Consider the following 19,234-nt stretch of genomic DNA (forward strand, 5'->3'; position numbering starts at 1 on the left):
TAATATAAAGAATAAAAGAAATGATATGCATAGATTTGATGGGATTTCTAGTAATGTGCTGTTTTAAAAATGGGTTTTATCATTTGCATTCAATTTCTGTATGGTTTTGGAGTTCACTGTAATTTAAGCAAAATCAAGATAAAAATATGTATAAGCAATATGTTTTTTTTTTGTTACCCATGAACAATATACTCTGGTCTTGGATTTGTCCATTCATGTGATTACTGACTAGTCAAGAAGTACAATTGGAAAATATGTTTTTATATGCCGTTCAGAACTGCTAACCAGTTCCTAAAATGAGTCAGGCAATGTATGAAGTGTTCTCATTCAATCAATAAGGAGCTATAGAGGGAAAGAAACAAACAGGTTGCCCTCCTCTCAACATGCAATATAAATACAAAGACCTGTTCATAAAGGGCTCCTATTCTTGAGGATACTCATATAAGTGGAGGCAAGGATTCCATCACTCTTTTTCTTACCACTCCTCACTTTCATCTGAGTGGTAAGAAAAAGAGTGATGGAATTCTTGCCTCCACTTATATGAATATCCTCAAGAATAGGAGCCCTATATGAACAATGTATGAAGTGTTACCTGATTATTCAGCAAGCAAAGCGTGACGCTCAAAAATCAAAGGCATGAGTTACTTCAATACTGTTACTCAAAATACATCTGTAAGAGACTTCTAGCCGCAGATTCCTTACCGTAGAATTATCTGGATCCGGAAATATTTTTGTGAGCTGTACCCCCTACGTGCCTGTAGTTGTTTTATTCCGTGTGGTGTAATCTGTGCCAGAATTGACATGAGTGGTGCCTATATAGACACCACCCCAGCGCACTGAGGTAATTTCTATTCTTTCCGAGCCAGTCAGTGCAGATCCGGAGAGAGCTACTACACCTGGTCATTTTTTTGACTGACCTATTTTCATTTTTGTCAAAGCCTTTTTTGAGATTCTCTTGGTGTGGCTGGTATGTCAGTTAGGAAAGTTGTCTTCAAGCCCTGCAGTGTCTATCACTAACAGATGTCGGTGACGGACCCGCATCTTGTTTGCCTCTGTTGCCTCGTACGCGACCACATCGTTAAGACCTGCATCGACTGCCACGCCATGCACCCCAGTGCCTTGAGGGAGCGCTCCCTCAAGCGCCTTACTGCTCGAAGTGCGATGCCGCAACAGCCTTGATCCCGGTCGAGAGCAAAGTCCCGGTATCAGTCGCAAAGCCCAAGATCCTTGTCACACTTAAAGTTGTCTTCAGTTAAGTCCCACCAGAAGACGAGTAAGAAGCCGAAGAGGTTTTCAACCTCACCCTGTCTGTTGAAGTCATCTGACGAGACGAGGGAGCGTCGTCATTCAAGACCTACTCCTCGGTTGAGCCTACACATGGGCCTGCTCTGTGCCTCCCCGAGTTTCTGGGACCCGGAGCAACCCCGGCCCAACTCTGTGAGTTCTATGAGGCCATCCACCTCATATTTGGGTGGCCCATTCCCACTGGCATGCCTTTGGGCCCGGTAGGTTCAAGAGGGGTCCCCACTGGTTCTCCACCAGCGCTTTTATGCCTGTCTCCAGTCGGGCCCCTTAGATCCATGGATGGATCCAGACCGACACTGCTCGTACCACCTCAACCTTCATCCGGTCCCGATACTGCCAATCCCATTCTCTTCCCCAAATCTTGACACAGAGCCGGAGAAAATTTGTCTGATGTCAACTCCATTGCAAGCTGGAGCCGCCAACCCAATTCTCATCCCTGACTCTTACATGGAGCCGGAGGGGCATTGTCCGATGCCGCCTCTGATACAGACTTTCAGGCTGGAGCATGAGCCCTATTAGTCCTATTCCTATGGTCTGAGACTTGAGGAGGAGTGGGAGGGGTTCCTGGATCCTGAATAATAACGGCCCCTAGACCCAAATAGGGACTGGAGTGAGGTTTTGGCGAACGCCAGCAGATTGGACACCTCTCCTGATAATTGCATTTTCTCTATTCCCACCCTGGCTGCGGAGGAGGGAGCTTCATTTGCTATGGTGGTGTGATGCACTGGGCCAGGGACAGACTAATTTGCTTATAGCCAGGTTCTGAACTGGGATGGTGTAGTGAGCTAAAAAACGGTGATGGATCAAGCCCTGATCTCTTGACTGGGTAGGAGTGTTCTGATTAACTCAGATACTCTGTCCATCACCACGACCTTTTTGAATCGTTATGGTGGTGTGAAGGGCGGCAGTGGTCATGGACCTTAGCCTACTCTCAGTGGCAGTCAAGACTAATGTCTTGATGGAGGTGCTTCAGCCTGGAGTAACCCCCCCTCAAAACAGCTTCTCCTATTTAATAAAGCACTCAAAGACGTGCTGCTTCTGACTTGGCCAAACCCTGCATAGGGGCTCCTGTAAATATAAATGTGCAGAAATTTATATAGTGCATAATCACCGAGCGGTTTCTAAGCACTTGCTTAGGGAACCCGTCCTGGTATTCCCCTGTGAGATAACCCCGGCAGGGTATCCGCAAGGTGAAAGCCAGGCATCCCGCCGCGAGGGGCCGTTGTGGAGATTAAGCAAGCTATTGCCCAGAGTCGCAGAGTGTGAACCCGTGAATCGAGTAGGCACCGGAGCGAAAATTGTCGAGTCCATGGACATTTTAGGATTCAAGACCCCGCCGAGCCGGGAATGGAACCCTGGTCCCGGGCTGACCTCTGCTTCCAGGTCTGCCTCCTCTAACCAGTGAGCCACACTTCTCCTGTGTATAGGATGATTGCCCCCTGCCACTGCCCCGCCCTTGCGGCCCCCAATTTCTTCATACAACACCCTACCATGGAGAGCTTAGTGGTCCAAGCTTCCACCTCCTGTGTAAATCCTGGTGCATTTCCTGCCAGTCCACTGGATAGGGAATCCAAGAGGCAGGGCACCTTAGAAAAGAAAATGTTTTCTTCCACCAGCCTGGCACTGCAGTCTGTAAACGCTGCTTGCCTTTTGGTAAGTTACTCCCATGCTCTGTAGGATTCGGTAGCGCAGGTGCTGCCCATGGTCCAGATGGACGTCTGGACCACACCTTCCCAACATATTGCTGACGGGAGTGTTGTAGTCAAGTTCACAATCCGATGTGCGCTGGATACAGCCAACTCACTGGCAGAGCAGTTTCTTCGTCGGTGGTCTTACAACGCCATGCCTGGCAGAAAACAACTGGGTTTTCCTGGGATGTCCTAGCGTTGCTTATGGACCTGCCCTTTGATGTCTCACGTCTCTTTGGAGACAAGGCAGACTCAGTACAGCAGGTCTACGGCCAGGTATTTTGGTCTTTCCATGGCCACTCACCAACCCCAGTCTGCCTTTCGCTACTTTCGCGGCCACAGAAGGGATTTCCAGCTGTGTCTTTACATGCCCAGCCACCATGGAGTGTAAGCATTCCAGAATCTGCGTGGCCGAGGATGCAGTATCCACAGGCCCGTGGGTCGGGCAGCTAGAGGTCAGGCCAGTCCACCACCTCCCTAGCAGCCACAGCCTCTAAACCCCTTTAATTTGCCCTCACACCATCTTGGGAACTGAGTCGGAGGCATGATACGCCATCTCCTCTCCCACTGGAGGTCAGTAACATCAGTCCGCTGGGTTATTCAGATCGTTCGAAGGGGCTACTCCCTCCCCTCCACCCATGCCACCCACTTGCGACAAGCTGATGGAGGACAATCTTTCCTTGCTCCACCAAGTGTTGGCTCTCTTGGCCAAGTAAGTCATATAGAAGATGCTGATGCTTAAATTAGGTTGTGGTTGTTATTCCCCCACTTTCTGATGCCCAAGGAGGACAGACGCCTTTTTCCTATCCTACGTCCTCTCAGTTACTTCCACAAGAAGGAGAAGTTCAGAATGCTCACGCTCGCTCAAGTCCTGTCTGCCATGAACCGCAGGAGACTGGATGGTAGCGTTGGACTTGAAGGACGCATACTTCCACATTTCTGTCTGACCATCAGCAAAACATTCTTCTTATCTTAAATGAACTAGTTACCCTGGTCAGCAATAAATTCTATCAAAATGACAATTACCCATGCTATTACTTCCAACTGAAGATGCTATTGGTATAAAAACGTCATAGCCTACAATTAAAAGAGCCGACAACATGTAACTCTGCATTATCTCTGTCCTGATATATTTAACCATGCAACGGTACTCTTTGCTCTTTGGAGTAGTAGATATTTAATTATTTTTAAGCCCTGACTCACTTTAAATATTCTTTGCAAACTCTGCAAAGTTAGAAGGCCTGAGAACTAAGCCTTCCACCCCTTTCAATGTTTTCTGACACCAGTTTATCAACATTCGTTGAGTTTGGTATTGTCTGATCAATCACTATGATATGGATCTCCTATTAGTTGGCAGACTTGCTAATATGTGAGATTGTATTTGTGTCACTTCTCTGGTAACTTGAGTGAAACATCCCTTCCACTACCATCTAAAATTTATTAATCTGGTTATGTATCATCTTTCTGTTTGACACTATGAGCATACTGGCACTCTAACAGTTACGCAAATATTCTGAAAGGATTTCTTATAACAGTAATGTTCTACAGTTTATATGCACGGGCTAATAAGTTGCTGGATAAAGGTCAACTCTAATGTCTAATGGTTTGGCCTGAAAGTAACACTTAACATAAATAATTTACATTGCACTGTATATAAATTGCTAAAACTCCAGATAAACCCAGCCAATTATTTTTTCAACTTCTTTCAGAAACATTGCTCCCATTGTCTTGCAATAAATCCATCACAATTGTGGAAATTCGTTCTTTAAACATCTCACCTCAATTGTTAGATTTCATCTGAATTTAAACCACTGACCAAATCCTGCCTCACATTTCCCAGTATCCTCTAAGGCACTTATATTCTATTTTAATTTATTAACAATAGACTGAACAAGATTGGTGTGGGCTTAAAGGTGATCTTAAAGTTCATATGTTGCAGCACATTTGCCGTCATATTCATATTAGAAGACTGTCAGATCTTTTCATTTCTTTTATAATTTCGAAGGAACCTCAGTTCCCAGCGTCCTTTAAACAAATTCAGCTTCATTAAGCTCTTGAGACTATCCCCAATTCATCTCCTCTAACCTTGCCTATTTAACTTTCGTTGGATTTTTCTTTCTGGTTAATAAAATTTTGTAATGGCAGTCTGTTATTCTCCCTTAAGACACGTTTCACCAGTTTTAAACTGTGGATTATCAGAAACACCTTTGAAATGGCAACAGTAAAACAAAAGAAAGAGTAATTTCACAATTGTTCTTGATCTACCTCTGAATTTGCAGTCTGTTGTGCAAAAACTCACCTGCAGCTCTGTCTTTCTGATAAAGACTTCTAGCTACAGATCCCTTACCTTTGAGTTTTCCCAGTAGGCAGACAGGATCCGGAAGATTTTTCATTAGCAGTACCCCTGTACGCCGGTAGGTGGCGTTAGTCTGCTTTGTGTGCGTCATCAGCATTTTCCGTGCCAGAAGTGACCTTGAGCTATCTACATAGGCGCCACCTAGGCACGCTGACATCCGTTCTTTTCTTTACACGCCAGCCTGAGCTGATCAGGAGAAGATCTACGCCTCAGTCACTATTTGACTGGATTTTTTTTACATTTTGTTGAGCGTTTTTAAAGTTTTTCTCATGGTTTGTTAGAAGATTGTTATCTAGGAAGACAGGATTCAAGCCCTACGGAGCCTGTCGTTGACTGGTATCGGTAACAGACCCACACCCTGTCTGCCTGTGGTATCTAGAGCACGATCATGACCTGAAGTTGTGCTCCGATTGACCTGCTATTAATCTGAAAACGTTGAGGGAGCAGTCCCTAAAGTTCATGATGGCCCTGCATGCAAATCAAAGTCACGGTCAAGAGGAAAGTCCAAGGAGCAGTTGTGGAGTCCAAAGTCGTCATCGTCTCACTTCAAGTCCCCGGGCACTCTGGTAAATCGAGGCACAAGAAAAGGAGCAAGAAGTTGAATTGGTCTTTGAATTCTACTCATCTGTTGGCCAACATGACAAGGGAGCGTCTGCATTCAAGACCTGGTTCCTCGGAGCCTCCCCAACTTCCCGGAGCCAAAGAGAACCCCCCACCCCCATCCAACTGAAAGAGTTCCATGAGCCCATGCGCCTCATATTTGGGCAGCCCAACTCCTCTGGAGCTGGGTGAAGTCAGTGGAATGGATACTTCTCAAGATACTGGTATGCTTTCTTCCCCTAACGTGGCTACGGAGGAGGGATCCTCATATGCAGAGGTGGTGCAGAGTGCCTCTATGGTCCTTGACCTTCAATTGCCCTCAGAGGCAGTGAAGACGAACATTTTGATCTCGACAGAGGTACTGCAATCTGGAGTTTTTTCATCCGAATCCCTACTCCTATTCAATGCCACACTCACTGATGTCCTTTTGGGGACTTAGTCCAAATCCAACAAAGGGGCTCCTTTGAATCTGACGATTGTCGTCCCCCTCCCCCCCCCCCCAGCCCTAGGGGACCCAAACTTCCTCACCCAGTACCCTACCCCGGAGAGCTTGGTGGTCCAAGACTCAACATTCCAAGGTGCATTCCCTACCAAACCGCAGAAAGGGAATCCAAGAGTCTGGACTCTTTGGGGAAGATGTTGTTTTCTTACACCAGTCTAGCAGTGCGGACTGTGAACATTGCATGCCTTTTGGGCTATTGCTCCCACACTATGTTGGACTTGGTTGTGCGAGTCCTGCCACAGGTCCTGGAGGAGGCCCGGGCCATCCTCTCTCAGGCAGATTGGATAGATGCAGCAAAGTTCACAATACAATGTGAACCCGACACAACTGACTCACTAGGCAGAGCGGTTTCATTAACAGTGGCCCTGAGGCGGCATGCCTTGTTGAGAATGATTTTCTATACAGGGGATGTCCAAGCTTCCCTTATGGACTTGCCCTTCGATGGCACCTGTCTCTTTGTAGACTAGGCATATTCGGTGTTCAATCGCTTCACGGACTATCGGGTTACGGCCAAGTCCTTTGGCCTTTCTGTGTCCCCATGTCACTCTCAATCTGCCTTTCGTGGCTACGGAATGCCATTTTACTTAAAGCCTATGGGCCGCGCATTCTTCCCAGCCTCTGTTTGGTCGAATGCTCGGTACCCACAGACCTCGTGGGTCTGGTACCAGCCAGTGGTCTGGTCAGTCCATCACTCCTCAGCAACTTCAGCCGCCAAGCCCTCCTGAGTTTGTCTGCCCTGGCTTTCAGAGATACAGCCAGGCGTTGTACCAACAGGGATATGTCCTGCTGGTCCAGCCATGTCCAGAGGTGCAGGGCTTCTTGACAAAGGGTCCACGACCCCACTCCGCCCTGTTAGTTGCAGTACTGCATGGCAGTGGTGTTGTACGTTAACACATGCACTAGCCTTCCATTGAAGGAGGGTAGAAAGGCTTTCAATGCCAGACAGATCGCTCAAAGCTCTGCATGTTGATGTGGAGTCTGGATTTCATCAGAGACCAGAGTCTTCTAAACTCTAGGGCAGACAAACTCAGACGCCAGTGCCTAGTAAATCACAAATGGCATCTTCATCCGGAGGTGGCACAAGGTATCTTTTCAGCAATGATAAGAGTCTTGGTTAGATTTTTTCGCCTCTGCTGAGAACGTGCAATGTCAGCAGTTTTGTGTGCTGGAGTTTCCAAGGCGGCCCTCGCATAGAGACTCTTTTCGTCTCGAATGGAGCTCATGTTTCCTATACTCCTTTCCGGCCATACCACTCCTGCCCACAGTTGTCAAGAAGATCCGGAACGACCTGGCCCAAGTCATCCATGTGGCTCCGAACTGGGCACGGAAAGTTTGGTATCCCAAACTACTGAGCATGGTCATCAATCCTCTGATCAGGCTGCCCCTTCTGTTGCCACAGCAGGTGAGGGTTCTCCAACTGAACCTATCCACTCCTCCATCTTGTGTTGAGATTGAGCAGTGGCAGTTGACAGCTTTTAACCTTCCTCTCAAAGTCTGTCATATCAATTCTGGCAGCCAGGCGTCCCTCCACCAAAATGGCATATGCCCGCTGTTGGAAAACATTTGCAGCATGGTGTGCAGAAAAACATATTGATCCCATTTCTGTTCCTCTTTCTGAAGTCTTTCTCTTCATACGTTCCCTTGCCCAGAAGAGCTCTGCTCTGGGGACTCTTGAGGGCTATCTGTCTGCTCTTTTTGCTTTAATTGCAGCACCTGATCAACCATCATTGTGTAAGTCCCCCATTGTACATAGGTTTCTCAAGGGTCTTGTCCATCTTTTCCCTCTTTCCCCATTTATCATGGCTCAGTGGGAACTTGATCTAATCTTAACATCCCTAATGTGTACTCTTTTCGAGCCTCTCCACAATTATCCCCTCAGGCTTCTAACATTGAAAACAGCCTTTCTTGTGGCAATTACATCTGCAGAGTGAGTGAGCTGCAGGCCTCATCATCTAAGCCGCCATACCTCTCAGTCTACCCTGACAAAGTAGTGCTTTACTCATGGGCCTCCATATTACCGAAAGTGGTCACACCATTTCATGTAGGTCAATCTGTCACTCTGCTTACTTTTTGCACTCCTCCATATCCATCTAAAGAAGAGGAGAGACTCCACCGTCTGGACCCAAAAAGACGATTGTCGTTCTACCTTATCCACAAATGAGAGTTCCGGGTGGACGACCAACTCTTCATGGTGTATGTTGTTGTGAAGGAAGGTCTGCTGGTGTGAATTAAGGTCTGGTGGTGCCGAAGCAATCCATTTCCAGAAGGGTAATGCTCTGCATCAAAATCTGCTACGCACTGGCCAAGAACCAACCTCCTGAAGGCTTGCAAGCTCATTCCACCAGAGCTAAAGCTGCAACCACTGCGTTAGCATGCAGAGTTCCAGTCTTGGACATCTGCCAGGCAACAACATGGGCCTCATTGCACACGTTTACCAAAGATTACTGTCTGGGCAGTCAGATCCGTAGGGATGGGCCCTTTTCCCATTCAGTCCTGCCAAACTTCCTCCTATGACATTGTTCGGCAGATCCACCACCGGGGGTGGTTTTGCTTGGGTAGCTATTCAAAGTCAAGAAATCTGTTGCTAGAGGTCTCTATCAGATGTTACTTACTTTCATTAAAGCCTTATCTGATAGAGATTATATCTAGCTGCAGATTCCTTACCGACCCACCCATCCTCCCCTCTCTGCTAACGGGTTTCCAGAGACAAGGCTAACCCCTTTTAGGGCCCTAGTTTTCACCTCAGTGGTCAGTGTACTTCATGGCTCTGCGCTCCTGGTATGGAAAGTCTTGAAGAGAAACTGACGTCAGCATGCCTATATAGGTACTGCGATGTCACACACCAAGATAATCAACGCCACCTACCGGCACGCAGGGGTCCTGCTCACAATTTTATTTCCGGATCAAGTCTGACGTGTGAGGAAAATCAAAGGTGAGGAATCAGTGGCTAGATATAATCTCTACCAGATAAGGCGTTACTGAAGGTAAGTAACTTGTTCTTCTCAGATATTCACATTAATAACTTTTTTTGGGTTCGTCTTGCATTTCTGCCTTTGAGTCTCTAACGTTCTGTGGCTACAAAGGAGCAAAAGCAGCTTGTAGTTTTATTTTACCCCTAGATGTCAGTAGCTTGCTTCAATAGACTTTAAAAGATACCCAATATAAACACGATAGATAGCTCTGTACCTGCAAGGCCCTCTCTCACCCCAGTTTTCTTCCGTCCTTGGTGAAAACACATTCTAGTGTATCAGTTAAAAGTACATTGGGCCCGATTCACAGAACTAACTTAAGACAAAATCCTAAACTTACTACCATTTTGGTATTCACAGAAGGCACTTACTCATTTTGGTATTCACAGAAGTTAGGAGTCCTAACTTTAGGACTCCTAAATGCCTTCTGTTAATACCGAAAGTCTTAAAGTTAGTATTTTTCTCAGCTAATGAGTTGTAAAGTTAGGACTCATATACTGAGAAAAATCCTAACTTTAAGACTTTCGGTATTCACAGAAGGCATTTAGGAGTCCTAAAGTTAGGAGTCCTAACTTTACTACTCCTAAATTGAGAAAAATCCTAATTTTAAGACTTTTGGTATTCACAGAAGGCATTTAGGAGTCCTAAAGTTAGGACTCCTAACTTCTGTGAATACCGAAGTGAGTAAGTGCCTTCTGTGAATATCAAAATGAGTAAGTGCCTTCTGTGAATACCAAAATGGTAGTAAGATTAGGATTTTGTCTTAAGTTAGTTTTGTGAATCGGGCCCTATGTTTACAGAACAATTCTATCAATCATATTCACTAACAAGAATGTTATTATATCAATTGCGCTGTGATTTTGTGTTTCAGAATGAGCATTATTGTGCATCAGAGAAAATCTAATATTGTAGAAAAAGCTTTTCTCCTTTATTTTTACTACAGCAAATTTTAACAATTCTTTCTCTCATAGGAATGTTCCTGGCTGATATCATTGAGAAGTACTTTGTTTCACCCACCCTATTCAGAGTCATCCGGTTGGCCCGCATTGGCCGTATACTGCGACTGATCAAAGGAGCCAAAGGAATCCGCACCTTGCTTTTTGCCTTAATGATGTCCTTGCCTGCCTTGTTCAATATTGGCTTGCTGCTCTTCCTGGTTATGTTCATCTTTTCTATATTTGGAATGTCCAACTTTGCCTACGCCAAGAAGGAGGGAGGGATCGATGACATGTTTAACTTTGAAACATTTGGCAATAGCATGATCTGCTTATTTCAGGTCACTACCTCTGCAGGATGGGATGGCTTGCTGTTGCCCATCTTAAACCGGCCACCGGACTGTGATCCCAAGACTGAGAACCCCGGGAGCCCTGCCTCAGGAAACTGTGGCAACCCATCAGTGGGGATATTTTTCTTTGTCAGTTACCTCATCATATCCTTCCTGATTGTGGTGAACATGTACATTGCCATTATCCTAGAGAACTTTGGCGTGGCCACTGAGGAAAGCGCAGAGCCCCTTAGCGAGGATGATTTTGAAACCTTTTATGAAATATGGGAGAAGTTTGACCCCGATGCCACTCAGTTCATTCAGTACAGTAAACTCTCAGATTTTGCTGATGCCCTGGAGCATCCTCTTCGACTTCCTAAGCCAAACACCATTGAACTTATAGCCATGGACCTGCCGATGGTAAGTGGGGAAAGGATTCATTGCTTAGACATTCTTTTTGCCTTCACTAAGCGTGTACTGGGTGACAGTGATGAGCTGGATATGTTGCGGCAGCAGATGGAAGAGAGGTTTGTGGCGTCAAACCCATCAAAAGTGTCTTATGAACCCATTACAACCACGCTCAGGCGCAAACAGGAAGATGTCTCTGCTATCTTCATCCAGAGGGCCTACAGGCGGCACTTGGCTAACCGGGGCTTCATTTGCCGGAAGCCAGCCTCCACTAAGCTTGAAAATGGAGGTACAAATCCGGACAAAAAGGAGGGTACCCCATCCACTGCATCCCTCCCATCCTATGACAGTGTAACAAAACCTGAAAAGGAGAAACAAGAACAAACAGAAGAAGGAAGAAGAGATCGAGTGAAAAAACTAAAAGATGTCAGGGAATCTAAGTGTTGAAACAATTTACCTATTCAAATTCACAAGCAAAGATTGTTTACAGACATCATGAATATATCAATGCAGAACAGCTATGGAAATACTTACCTGAGGATATATACCAAACTTAGTCTGCTTCCCATGTGACATTGTTGCATCTAAAGCAGTGACACACCACCTGTTTAAAGGAGTATAATGCGACCCTTGTAATGAACAAAGGATTTTATATTGGTTTGGGCAGGTGGATACTGCATGTTCCACATAAGTCAGTGCAACTGAAGACAACAAGAAAAGTCTGCTGGGATCGGGTATATTTCCCAAGCAGTCCAATGGAATTTATTTATTTTCCATTTTATTGATTGTCAAATACAGAAAGCACCACTTAAGGGGTATGTTTGTTCACACAAATAACTATCTTTGCATTGTTACATTTAGTTAAGCAGAAAACAAACTAACTCGGAAGGAGGCGTTCAGCTCATGCCACTTAATTGTCGCGGTTTATTTGGTAACCCTTCATACGTTTAACGACACGGGATTCACTTAGTTTGGAAGATGGGGGAAATCAGGTTTTCTTTCAGGCTGAGAAGGACTTGCTCAGGCCGACTCCAAAAAATATAAAAATATAAATGTGCTTGTTCAATGCATAGAAATGATTTGCATGATGGCATGCTCTGATCAGGAATCATGCATGAAGAACCATAGACCACAAAGGCGCCAGTACTCTGTCCACTGCAGTGGCAAAGCCATAAGTTGAAGGCACTCCACTGAATACTGAGCACTGTATTTGGAGACAACTTAATATATGCCCTTCAAAATATTTACCAATCCTTAAACTTTTCATACACCCTCTGTATGGGAACAAGCAATCAATCAATTTTGTGTATGTTTAATAAAGTTCTTTACATACAGCCATTGTCGCACATTAAAACAAACTTGTTGCTGCTGCCCGCTTCCTCCCATTGGGAGGAGGCTGTAAACACTAAAAACTTGTACTGCAGTGTCACTGGTAAACCAAAACCTAGGGCTTAAACAAATCTCTGTATTTTGCAGTATTTGTTATTCACACTTCATTCTGAAGAGGAAATGTGTTTATAGTGTGAAAAGTGCTGTATTAGGTTGGATTTCTGACCTCATTATTAACTTCCTTGGGGGAAGTAGGGGCCCTTGCTAGCTGAATAGACTTATCAAGGTCAGTTCAGGTTGCAGAATTTGCTACTTCTCTTTTAGTAGTTGACCTTGCATAACATTGTATCTATCCTTGGTCATGCCAACTGCAAAAACACCTCAATATAGATGATGCTCTTTTGGCCATATCCTATTTACATCAGCTATTGACACTTTTCTTTTGAATGGAGAGGAGGCATGTGTGCCCGGGATTGTTCCATTTTACTTTCCTGGTGGTTTCAAGCTGGTGCTTTAAGCTGTACGGATTTCTTTGCATCTGTGGTCATACTGTAGTTTAAATATGCAAACGCTTCCATTTGTTTGAAACAAACTTTTATTTCATGATCGGCCTTACTTAAGACAATTTATCCTACCCAACTCTGTTTTGTTTTTTAGCATTCTAACAAGGTGGCCGGCTAGCCATTTGAAACGCTGAGATACACCTGGACTTTTGACCGTTTTGTTGTAGGTCATCTTTGCAAAAGAGAATGCATTTTCTGGGGGAAACCCACGGAAATTAATTTTATATTAAGTTTTATTCTTCCATGTCCCAGAATGATATGATTCTGCAAAAACTCTGGTTTTGTTGTGTTATCTGCAATTTGGAAAGGAGGTGCTGATTACTCCACCTTGTTAAAACAATCTTCATTGCAGGTTGGTCATAAGTGTTGTAGCCAGTGGGCCATGGGCACTCCGAAAGTATATAAAAAAATAATACCATTGCCAATCTTCACTTGCTGTGTTGGACCAAAATGAATATTACACAATGGTAGAACCGCAAAAATAAAACAGTCGTAATTACCCGCCCATACAAAATTGCAGAACCTCTTTTGCTTAGACATTGGTGCCAATTCAGACTTCGTGTTCTCTTAGTCTAGCAAAAAAATGTCAACAGTGAACTCCTCAATAGAGCTGTTGTACTGTATTAGATACCAGAGAAGAGCAAATCTACCATGTTAGATGTCCCCGGTAAGTTAAGCTATCATGTATAATAAACACTAGCTTGCAAATGTAAAGGCAATGTCGTTAACAGCACAAAAAAGCTGAAGGTGTGGTTGAACTTTTTAAGAGGATTATATATATATATACATATATATATACTGTAATATATTATTTTTATTTCAACAGCATGTTTTTGTAAATACAAAATTACAAATTAAATAGAATGGCTTCTGGCTAATGCCATTGTCATGTTTAATTTTATTTTTTTATTTCTTTTTAGAATTTTGAAGCTTTTAGCCAATGTACATCCCGAAACAGTCAGACAAAAAAGCTTTGTTGCAAATGGTCTTAAAATATAAATTGTTTTCTTTATCCAGTGTGCAATAAATTATGACCACTTCTATGCAAGATTTGGCTAAACTTCATACTTGATGTTGAGTCCCATAGTGGGCTCTGGATCCATATGCAAAGATTGGTAAATCTAGTTCTCATGCTGGTGATGTCATCAGGCTACTGGAACAACTTGCTAAGAATGACCCCACACATAGTGTTTTCTTATGTAAACAATCCCTTATTCGAATTTAATCTGCCCTTTGAGTATCTGTTACTCATACTGCAAAAAAAGTGACATCTGTCACAAAGCCATTTCCAATAGGCTTGGTCCTTCAGTGATCATGTAGCTGTGTTTTTTGTAGGGTGTGGTTTTCTGAATGCTTTATAACCCTCAAAAACCACTCCTGTGTCACGCACGTTACATCGATCAATTGATTTCATTCTTAGTAGCAGAATGACATCTTCACCAGCAGTTTACAGGCAGTTAACAGGCTTTGAAAATTTGTCTTACATTTTTGTATGTCTTCATTGGGTGGGATGTTGGGGAGGGAAAAAGGGAGGGAGGTTAAGCTTCAGTAAAAAACAGAATAAAAAATACAAAAAAAGATATAAAATCGAAATTCACGAAGAGGTCAGTCAGAAATGCAGCATCTGTTAAAGCACCAATGCATTTTTTTCTTACAAGGTCCTTAATGCAGTATGTAAACACCCGCAATCAAAACTGAAGCGCTGCTGTTGATTTACAAGCATAGCCAAAGGGTCAGGCAAGGTGATTGCCTCCGTCGTCTTCCTTTTACACCTTCATTTTATGAGCTGGTCTTTACAACACTTTTGTAAATCAATGCAGTGTGAGAGGATGGAAGTTTATGGACAGCTGTGCTCACAATTCCTAAAACATCCACATTTGATACAGAAGCTATTATGAAAGATGCAAAAAATTAACACGGCGCAGTGAAGCCTCTTCCAAGTTTTAATTTCTTTTTGCCGCAATGAAATGTAGACTATGTCAAAGGCCAATAGAAAAGATTAGTAGTGTATTAGTAAATGCATGGTGGCTAATGCTGTTCTTACCCAAACATGCTAAAAAATTACGTTATTACTATGAGCCAAAAGGAAGAATACAAATAAACATTACCCTTTTTACTGTACCAGGCAGGGCTGTCTGTGTGCGCCTTCTGTTTGTTGCCTGCCTCTTCTTTTTGTTCACTTATTAGTTTGCTCTGATTTACCTATTAAAACTGATTGAAGTGAACCTGGTTTATTGTAGAATGACACAGTGACTATGCCAAAATTCCTTTTGACCACAGTAGCATGTCAACTATTTGTACGCAATAGGGGTTTTGATCCCTATTTCATATAGGAGTGTACAAAAGTTTAATTTTCCAGTGCAATGGGGTGTAATGAATCATTATATTATTTCATGAAATTGCAACATTTGCACTATATTTGAATTAAACCACTAGCAAAAAGGTCCTATGTTTCGGAGACAAACGTCCTCTGTAAAAAGTAATGTGCATTTGTTTTCAGAAAATTATTTTGTTAAAAACATTTTGGAAAAGGTAAGTTTGTGAAAGTTTCCTTCTGCAATGACTTTTTAATTTTGTTTTCCCAAAATCAAAAAAATAAACTCAATGATATTGTTTTTTATAGTATTCTGCTAAATCTGTGGAAGTGAAATCCCTTATTTTGTGCACTCCTAGTTATTAGCTGTACACTACAATAATGGACATGGTATAGATGGTTACATTTCTGATATACTTGCATTTAAGCCCAACATGTTTCTGCCACGTTCTCCAGAAACACCGTTTCTTTTATATTTGTTACTAGAGGAAAAAGAGGTAAATAAAAGGTATGCTTTTTCCCTCAAGTTTTTTTGAATTTCGACATTCATGTTAAAAATGTAAGTTTCCAGAAGAAATAATAATTTTAAGTAGCTTGCGACAGACTACAAGAGTAGATGAAAAAGGCAAGATAGGTTGCAGTCTAGATGAATTGGTAACTGTTAATGGAAGCAAGAAATTAGTGTATTAATGAACTTGGAGACAATGGTCCTATATGTAATACTATGTGAACGATAGTTGCCAGCAAGCTCTGCAGTTAAAAGTCCAGACCTCAAATTGCCCCAGCACATTTGAAAATAATAGGATTGAAAAGAAATAATCCTTAAAGCCCATTCTTGAAAAATCATAGGCTTTATACTGCCCATTTGATGCTTGAAAAACTACTAACACCCATGCTTTGGAGCAAAACAACTATCTGCAGTTAGTGCCCAGCAAATTCAGTTTCATTGGAACCATCCGATTCCTTTTTATTTATTATGTCTTTTTGGGAAAAAATCTGCTTTCCCCCCTCCTATTCCGGTTTTGAGATGTCCGTCATTAAATAACCATGTATTGTTTCACATTAATCTGGCTAGAACAATCTTACCAAGCGCAGTCAATAAACATTGTTCAGTTGTACTTGCGTATTGTGACGCAGTCTTCTCTTATCTGTGGATTACGTACATTTAGGGAAGACATTTTGGCTAGGTCTATTATACTGCTACATATTAACTGTAAAGAAAGAGCGGTATTGATACATAAAACGGCTCTGATGACGTACCCTACTTAGTTGTACTAGATGCCTCATGGTTACGTTGCTTGCGAGGAAGCACCTGCCACAACCAGGATCAAGGAAGCCGCAGTCATTTTATGGTTTTAAGCACTGTGTTTTTTATGACTTGAGCTAAATTGATAAATGTATCCCCAGTAGTGAATATACAAAGTGTACCTGTCTTCGGGTACCAGTGGAGCATTCCATGAATTTGGGAGACATAAAATATATACTTATTAGTCAATCTTAATATGATCTGATAGTCAGTAATGCAAATCCACGCATTAAGGTCATACCAGAGTTGCACATGAAATACATGCATATAGAAGCTTAGCATTCTGTGCTCTGTAATTAAATACAGTAGATGTGTATTTTGTATACCTGCATTTTTTAATCTTTATACCCCAGTATTATAACCGGACATGTAAAGGAAATGTTTAAGATTGTGTGGTGATGAATTGTATTTTAATGTTCTCAATCAGTTTGGGAACAGTAATATTAACATACTGCATCCTCCATGCAATGCATAAGCTTCACTTTTAAGGCTTGCATTCACATTGTACTTTTAGCTACCTTGACATTTGCATATCATAGCTGCTTGCTTCGATGCAATGATGTACATTGTTCTCTGGCATCTTGCCAATCAGATGTTCCAGCACTCACATGCAGGACGAGAGAAAGCATAAGCTGCATGATGTTAACCGTTTTCATTGGCAGCGCCAGCATCGGCTTCCAGTGCTTCCCCAAACCTTTAGGGCCAGCTTATGTATCACCAGCATCCCACCTATTCATTTTCCTATCAGACTCTATGGAGGTCTCAGCCCCTCCCTTTTTCAGGCAGTGTTGTTCACCATTTCGGACGGAAAGGTTTTTAACCTTTTTCTTTAATTGAGTTCTCAAAAAAAATTATATATTATTCCTTCATTTGTCGATATATGCGCTTAACATCTGTTTCCAGGATGCCCAAGCCATTCTCTGTAGGTATCCCCTCCAAGGCCTGTGCTTCATTCTTAGTTCATATTTGTTCTAAGAGTTCTCATTCGTTTGGACTAGATCTGATAAAAGGTCATTAAGAAACAGTCATTAACAGTTACAAAGAAGATCTACTTTACTTTGTTGCACCATGATAGCCATCTCATTTAAGTTTGAAGGTTTGGGAACTGCACAGTCTCTTGAGTTGGCATTAGCTGCTAGTGCTGATCAGAGAATCGCCCCCTTTTTTCAGATCCTTCATGTGCCCTCGTGTGAATGCCTGTTGGAGGATGGGCACAGAATAACAACTCTTGAGGCACTCCGGTACCAGAAGGCCCTCTCAAACCAGGAGGATTTCAAACAAGACAAGGGACGGATAGCACTATGGAGCTGTTCTCCCCCATTTGATCCAGGCATGAGGGGAGCACTGTGCGTACATTAGGCTTCCAACGAAGAGCCGGATGATAGGCCTTCAACCAAATCTTTTCCTACAGAGGTTGTGAGGATCTCCATGTTCCTGAAACCACACCAGACCATTGAAACACGCGATCTTGCTTAGGTGCAACTGCACCAAAGGACCTGGAAAAGCACACTTTTATTATCTGTCCACACGAGGTGCCTCATAAAGAGATAATAACGAGGCTTGGGGAAAAAAAGTAAAGTTCAAAATGGTGGCAAAGTTCGGACTAAGTTCTCATGAACCTTGACACAGTAATCCATATCATTAAACTGTCTCGGCGATTTATTCTTCCTTTTCCCGAAAACTAGATAAGATTACGTTAACAGTTCATTTTATCTGCCATCTTTTTTTCTTTAATACTTCCTTTCATAAATAGATATAACTATACATAATAGAAGTGCTTTACTGAACGCTGGAGTAGCCTGGTTACCGTAAGGTGGCCTAGTCTACTATTTTTACTCTAAAGCATATTCCTCCTACATGTTTCCATTTATTAGTTTTCCTTTTAAAAAGGATAAACTAAAGAACGTCATGTTATAATGATTCCAATATGCAAAAACATTGACTTATTACTTTACACAAGTGGCAACCTCCTGTGATTGTTAATCTGCTTCAACAAATACTCAAATGCAGGAAATTGGTTTCCACATGTGAGGAAGTCAGAAAGGCAGTAGGTCCAGATTCAACCTCTCCATTAGACAGGGTTCCAAAATCTCTCTGTACCTCCCAAGAGCATACAAGTCAGTCATTGATATCCAAGCCAGTAAGTGGCAAATATCTATTAGAAGTAGTGATTCGTGGGACACCCACTACTTCCAGTCGACAACTGCTTTCTTCTGTTCTTTCCAGTCGACTAGATTGAGAAAGTAGGCACATTGGGCTCGGATTGTAAAAATAGACCAGTTGGACAATTTTAATGGATGAATTCACACAACCTGACCCTGAACCAGACCCCACCGTGGACCCAGAATCAATCAACCGGTATGCCTGTTCTGGATACCTACAAATAATAATTATACAGTGCCACTCTGTTGTTTTAGGCGAAGAGCCAAACCACCCGATTCTCCTGAAAAATAAGATGTCTTTGTACTCGAACATAGAAAATGTAGTGTTCTGTGAAAGCCAGTGGCAAACTTTTGTTTTTCAGTTCTGTATATGATTCCTTTTTGTCCGCTTCCAGAAACGGCACTCCTACCTGAACTTCTACATAAGGGCAACATTGAGGTGACAAGTTCAGGAAGTGCTGGATTCGT

The 19,234-nt window shown here is 42.8% G+C and overlaps 1 protein-coding gene across 2 annotated transcripts in view; it reads left to right on the top strand.

The window, feature by feature from the left end:
* SCN8A (sodium voltage-gated channel alpha subunit 8) overlaps positions 1-15,105 on the top strand; it is a 566,978-nt gene extending 551,873 nt beyond the window's left edge. For both annotated transcript variants that reach the window (XM_078688933.1, XM_078688934.1), the window contains exon 26: positions 10,392-15,105. In XM_078688933.1, coding sequence (XP_078545059.1) covers positions 10,392-11,539 — 1,148 coding nt within the window. In that variant the 3' untranslated portion in view covers positions 11,540-15,105. The remainder of the gene's footprint in view (positions 1-10,391) is intronic.
* The last annotated feature ends 4,129 nt before the right edge of the window (positions 15,106-19,234 follow it).

Source organism: Lissotriton helveticus, chromosome 1_1 (assembly GCF_964261635.1).
Source record: "Lissotriton helveticus chromosome 1_1, aLisHel1.1, whole genome shotgun sequence".
NCBI lineage: Eukaryota > Metazoa > Chordata > Amphibia > Caudata > Salamandridae > Lissotriton > Lissotriton helveticus.